Raw genomic sequence first — 6,038 nt, forward strand, 5'->3', positions numbered from 1 at the left:
GCCGAGCAGAGGCACTGGAGTAGGTGGCACATGAAGAAGGGGGCCGAGCTAGGCGGCGATCGCGGCGGCGAAGGAGGAGCCACGCGCGCGCTGCTGCTATGAGCACCGCATGCTGCTGTAGGCGCAGCGGGGAGGGTACAGCACGCCGGAGCCACGCGTGGTGCAGCCAAGTGCAGCCGAAGGGTGGTGGAGCCGCAATTGAGGGTCGTGGAGGAGGCGGAGGGCCTCGGGCGAGCAGAGGCACCGCCGACAGTCGCAGCGGCGGCGGTGGCAGCGGCCAAGGACCCCCAGCGCCGCCGATTACCGGAGCGCGCCTCGCGCGGCGAGAGGAGGAAGAATGTTCTACAGTGCTCACATCAATTATTGCTACAGTGCTTACATCAATTATTGCTACAGTACTAGTAACGGGCGTTAAATGTTTATACGTAACGGTCACTCACTCACGTTACCAAAATGGAACATCGGTAATAGGCATTAAAGTCCGTTACTCGTAATTGTTCTATTCGTAACGGTCATTGACTGACCGTTACGGTTATTTGTATTTTTAGTAACGGACGTTAAGAGACCATTATGGATTATGACATTATTAGTAACGGCTGTATTTAAGAACCGGCCTAAAGCCAAGTAATGGTCTCACCAAACGCCCGTTACCATTGTTACATATCAGTAACGGGCGTTTGTGGTGGCGTGGTCGGGCTCGGGCATGATAGGACTATTGGTAACGCTCGTTGTTCTGCGCCCGTTATAGATGTCCTTCTCTATAACGGGCTTCTAGCGCCCATTACCAATGCCGTGTTACCTATTTGAGGTTTTCACGTAGTGTTCGCCATTCCTGGCCTTTGAACCCTAGTCACAGGGGACGCCCTTCATTGGCTTGACCAACTAGTCGAGCACCTGGTGGCATAATCAAATACAAAAGGAAGTCAATATTTTTGTCTAAAGTTGCAATGTTGAAGGATTTCAATGTTCTACGGCATAGAACCTTGAAAATTGTTATTGTCAAGGTACAGCTGTCTCGTGTTCAGAAGGTTTCCCAAGCTGGCTGGTATGGGACCCTCTAGTTCACTTCCGTGTAAGCGGAGGTATTCCAACTGAGTTAGGTTGTCGAACAATCCTTCAATCGCACCCCTAAAGTTGTTTTCACTTAAATTCAAATCAGTTAAGGTAAGATTCCCTATTCCCCGTGGAGTTTGTCCTGATAAGATGTTTCCACCCAACCAAAGTGCTAAAAGATAAGATACACTAAATATGGTTTGTGGAATTTCACCTGAAAACCTATTGTGGCTTAGGTCAAAGACTTCTAAATTCACCAATTTGCCGAGCTCATTAGGAATTCTTAGCTCAAGTTGATTTGAATCCAAACGGAGGCATTCTAGATTTGATAGTAGGCCTAATTTTGGAGTGATTGAACCCACTAGCGAGTTTGAAGTTAAATATAAAATGCTCAAGCTGGAGTAATTAGTAAGTGCATCTGGAATGGTTCCGGACATATTGTTCTCGTACAAGTAAAGGAACTGAAGATGTTGTAGGCAGCCACGGAGAGGAAAGGGACCAATAAAATTATTTTTAGAGAGGTCAAGATCCTCAAGGAAAGTAAGGTTGTCAAGGGAAGAACTGATTTGGCCTGACAGATTTTGATTGGAGAGGTAGAGTTCTATGACGCCTAATGGTGACCTCGAGGTGCATATGACACCATTCCACTGGCAGAAGTGGGAGCTCGTGTACCAGTTGCTCAAGGCTCCATTTGGATCGCTCGTGACACCCTGCTTGAAATGGAGCAGCGAGTGAAGATCTTGGATGCTCTCATTATGAACTCTCGAGCAATGAAAGTTGGCAATTCCTCCGTAACACAAGAGCAGAAAGGACAAGAGTATATGTATATGGATGTCCACTTTCACGCAGGATTGTACACCTGTCATCTGCAAGAAGCACAAATGCATTATACATGGCAGAATGTTCACTCGGACGAGAGAGGTGCAGTAGAAGAGATGTTATGTAGAGTAGGGATCTCATACCCTGCCTTGGATTGGATGATGGTGTGAGAATTGAGTTTGTCTGGATGCTGTGATGGGGGATGCTAGTTGAGGTCATATATAAGGTCCTCATATTTGCATTCTACCTAATCTTGAGTCGTCCTCTTATTTGTACTTTACCTAACGAATCTTGACCACCGTCGCTAGGAAGACCGAAGACCTAAAGTCCGTCAAATTTGCTGCGCAGTTCTGCCGGATGATGGTGGGAGTATTGGCAGGTGAAGTGTAACTGATAAGGCTTGCTTGAGTCCATCAGACTTGCCATTTTTTTTCCACCATGGGCAAAGCCCGAATTTCATCACTAAAAGCAATGAAATTACAGAGTTTCAAGGTTCAGAATAGAAAAGAAGAAATCCTCCCTCCCATAGAGAGGCTAGCTAATCTAAGCAGGTCACGACAGTACTTCTAGCAAGAACAGATGCAGCAGCTAAAAGAAAACGGTAAGAAAGAACTGCCGCACAGGGCAACATGCACAAACACGACAGCCTAGTAGCCAGCGTCCAGCAAACTTTCCCAGGCGTTTACTAAAGTAGAACCACGCCAGCATCTTCTCCCTGTGTTTGAGGATGGAACTGTAGCACGGTCTTCATGAGGGCCTCAGCACCTTGCTCCAGCTCCTTCTTGTCGTCTTCCTTATGCAGTCCTGCCCAGTATGTTACAAAGGAACTAACTGAGCAGATTATTTCTGTAGGTAGGCGAGTTAGTTTTTTCTCAAAACAAAAGGCATTTCTCGCTTTCCAAATAGCCCAGCAAATGGCTGCCAAGCCAACCAAAAAGAACTGCTTTATAGTCCCTAGGCGCCTGTCAATCCAGACCCAGTATTGATCAAAAGAACTAGGGCGATTATCAGCCCCTATAACAAATGCCACAAGGCTCCACACATACTTTTGTCATGTCACAGCCAAAGAACAGGTGAAGGATCGTTTCATCCCCATTGCAGAAAGCACATTTACTATCACCAACCCAGTTCCTCCGAGAGAGGTTATCTTTAGTAATGATAGCATTGTGTTCAATCAACCACATCCAAATTTTAATTTTCAAGGGAATCTTAGCTTTCCAAATCATCGTGTATGGCACCCCAGATTCATTACTACATAACTTATTGTAAGTGGACTTCACCGAGAACCTTCCGGATTTTTCCCAAACCCACCTTGAGTAGTCTGCTTCCTCATTGACTGCAAAAGAGGTTAATAAATGTCGTGACACGGCGTCCATTCAATCGGGTAGTGGAGGGCCTGGCCTTTTGACATTTGACAGTGACACTTAAAATAGAATTTTAAACAAACATCTGCGTGAAAATTCACAGGCACGTGTTGGTGGAGAGTGCTTCCGGGACGGAAGAACACTACAACAGTGAATGAGCGCACCAGACGAAGTGAACAACTCCAAGTCAAAAATGAGGCTTCGCACAGGAAACTGGATTCTCTCTCTGTATTCAATGTGTCCCATCAATATACAGGGGTCGGGTATTTATAGGTGACGATTCACCTACCTCCCTCCATTATTACACCGTAATGCCCCCTAACAACTATATTCCCGAAATATTCCCGGGGTACAACTGTATTTTTACATCATCTGGTAAATTACATCCGAGCCTCTTCTGCCCATTGGGCCCATTACAGCCAATTGGGCCCATTACAAGATTCTCCGTGCGGCTTTCGAAGCGCTTACTCTCTGACGCCTTCCCTTCCGGTCTTCGAGTTTGCAATCGGTGCCCTGGTCTTCGCCGTAGGCGCCTCGGTCTTCGCCACTCTCCGCTTCTCTTCGTCTTCGCCTTGTGATGAACCGGTCTTCGCCACTCTCCGCTTCTCTTCGTCTTCACCTGTGGCGAAATGGTCCTTGCCGCAGGTGCCCCAGTCTTCGCCACTCTTCGCTTCTCTTCGTCTTCGCCTGTGGCGAATTGGTCCTCGCCGCAGGCACCTCGGTCTTCGCCCGAAGCCTAGAGGAGACCTTGTCGTTGCAGTCAAATTGCGCGCGGGCCTCCGGTCGATGGCCGAAGGTGGTGCCTCCAACCGTAGCCCCTCGGAGTCGTTGCCCATCCTTGGAGGGGTGATGACTTCGACTTCTTTTCCCGAAGCGCCACCGTTCCGGCCTCGACCGATCGCTTCGCGGTCCGTCGAGGCCTGAGTCTTTTCAGTTCACCTGCTAAGCAACGAACCAGACATCGAGGTGTATTAAATGCATTAAAGAGTTAATTAGAATTAACTTTAGTTTTTTCTTTGACGTGTCGCACGAGGATTTCGATATGAAAATCCGACATTGCCCTTCCCCGCGTGATCCCTACACGAGAATTCTGGAGGGGTAAAACAAGTTTTTCACATCCCCCTCCTATATAAGTGGGAGTGAAAGGGCGGGGGACGGTACAATTTCTTTGCTTTCCGGCGCCGAACTCGCTCTTGCTTCACTCTGCTTTTGAGCCTCTTCATCTCAGTTTTAGCTCCTCTCCCATCGTTTGCGCCACGGCGAACTCGCTTGGTCCTGCGATGGTTCCGAAGAATAGCAAGTTCCCGCCTACCACCTTCTTCGGTCTGACGAAGATGACTCTGGCGATGCTTGGAGAAATGGAGAAACAAGGGATACTGACTCCTGGCCTTGTACGTGTTCCACCGGAGACGGACACCTATGCGAAGCCAAGAGAAGACGAAGTGGTCGTCTTCAAGGATTTCTTTCCTGGTGGTCTTCACTTCCCCCTCGACCCCGCTGTCATCGACATCTTCGCCCGGTACGGCGTCTTCCTACACCACATGACCCCAAACTCTTTCGCCCGCGTCAACATTTTCATGTGGTTGTCGAAGACCTGCCGCCTCGCCCCTACCCCGGAGAACTTCGCTCGGGTAATGTGGGTGCACTACCAGCCGAAGAGCATCTCTGTTCGTGGCTCTGACGGTGTCTCATCGGAGATGGAGCCCCAGTACGGGTGCTACACCTTCGCCTTTCAACATACTGCTCCCAGCCCCGTTGGGGCATCGAAGAATAAGTGGCCGGGGGACTGGTCTTCGTTCTGGTTTTACCACAAGGTGCCCCTTGACCTGGAGATGAAGCGCCACCATTTGGTTGTTCAGAAGCTTGGTAATTTGGGCAACACCCCGAAGGTTGATGTGGCTCGCATCCCTGCGAACGAAGCCTTCATGACCGTCCTTCGTGAGGTGTCGAAAGTGCTCAGCATGTGTGACATAACAGAAGAGTTCGTCGCATGCGGATGCTTCCCCCTCAGAGAGGGCTGGACCATTTCCTCCTGGGCTCCTTCGGAGAGGGAAGTTTATGGGCTTCCGATGCCCAACTTTAGCGAAGCCTTCGGACTTCGAAAAGAACGTAAGTTTTTTATTGCGAGGATAATAAGAACTTTTGTCTTCGTTTTTAGAAATAGATGTAGCGGAGGTGGAGACCCGCGCTGATGAGATGTTTGGACCAGTGTCTGGCAATGAATATGACATGCTTCTGTCCAGACTTGCCGGCGCGCGAGGCAATCGGGTGTTTTCCTTCTTCGGCATCGAAGCCCCTCAGCGTGCTGCCGAAGCTATTCTTGCTATTCAGAAAGCAGGGGGAAAAGCTGGAGGCACCGGTGGCGTCACTGCCACACTTGAGAATAAAAAACGAAAAAAGGGGGGCTCTGGCCCTGGCGTAGCGAAACGCTCGAAGCTTCTAGATTTGCTGACTTCCTTGCCCCTTCGCAGCGCTGGGGAGTCCGAAGACAACGGGGGAGACGGAAATCCCGTCACCGCTTCTTCGCCTCCCATTGCCGCTCGTCCTATCGCAGCCATCGCTCCACCGCCGAAGCTCTCACTGGCTTTAGAGTACAGTGCCATGGAGACAGACAGCGATGACGAACTCGTCCAGGAGATCCAATCAGTCTTGGAGACCACGGAGCCCCATGCTAAAAACTCCACCGCAGCCCCTTCGTCTCCGAGTTCATCATCGACGTCTTCGGATTCGTCATCGTCGTCAAGCGGCGAGGATGTGGAGGGGTCCGGTCCTGGTCCCCAGGTACATGCCACTGCCCCCGAG

The 6,038-nt window shown here is 49.8% G+C and overlaps 1 protein-coding gene across 1 annotated transcript; it reads right to left on the bottom strand.

Annotated features, from left to right (window-relative positions):
- Positions 1–819: 819 nt before the first annotated feature.
- Positions 820–2,060, bottom strand: LOC120695958 (receptor-like protein 33). Its single transcript, XM_039979150.1, has 2 exons — positions 2,016–2,060; positions 820–1,919 (listed from the first exon to the last, which is right to left on the bottom strand). Exon 2 carries the CDS (start codon positions 1,917–1,919, stop codon positions 969–971), a length of 951 nt encoding a protein of 316 aa, XP_039835084.1. The 5' UTR covers positions 2,016–2,060; the 3' UTR covers positions 820–968.
- Between the last annotated feature and the right edge of the window lie 3,978 nt (positions 2,061–6,038).

The sequence above is a fragment of the Panicum virgatum genome, chromosome 2K, assembly GCF_016808335.1.
Source record: "Panicum virgatum strain AP13 chromosome 2K, P.virgatum_v5, whole genome shotgun sequence".
In the NCBI taxonomy this organism is placed as follows: Eukaryota; Viridiplantae; Streptophyta; class Magnoliopsida; order Poales; family Poaceae; genus Panicum; species Panicum virgatum.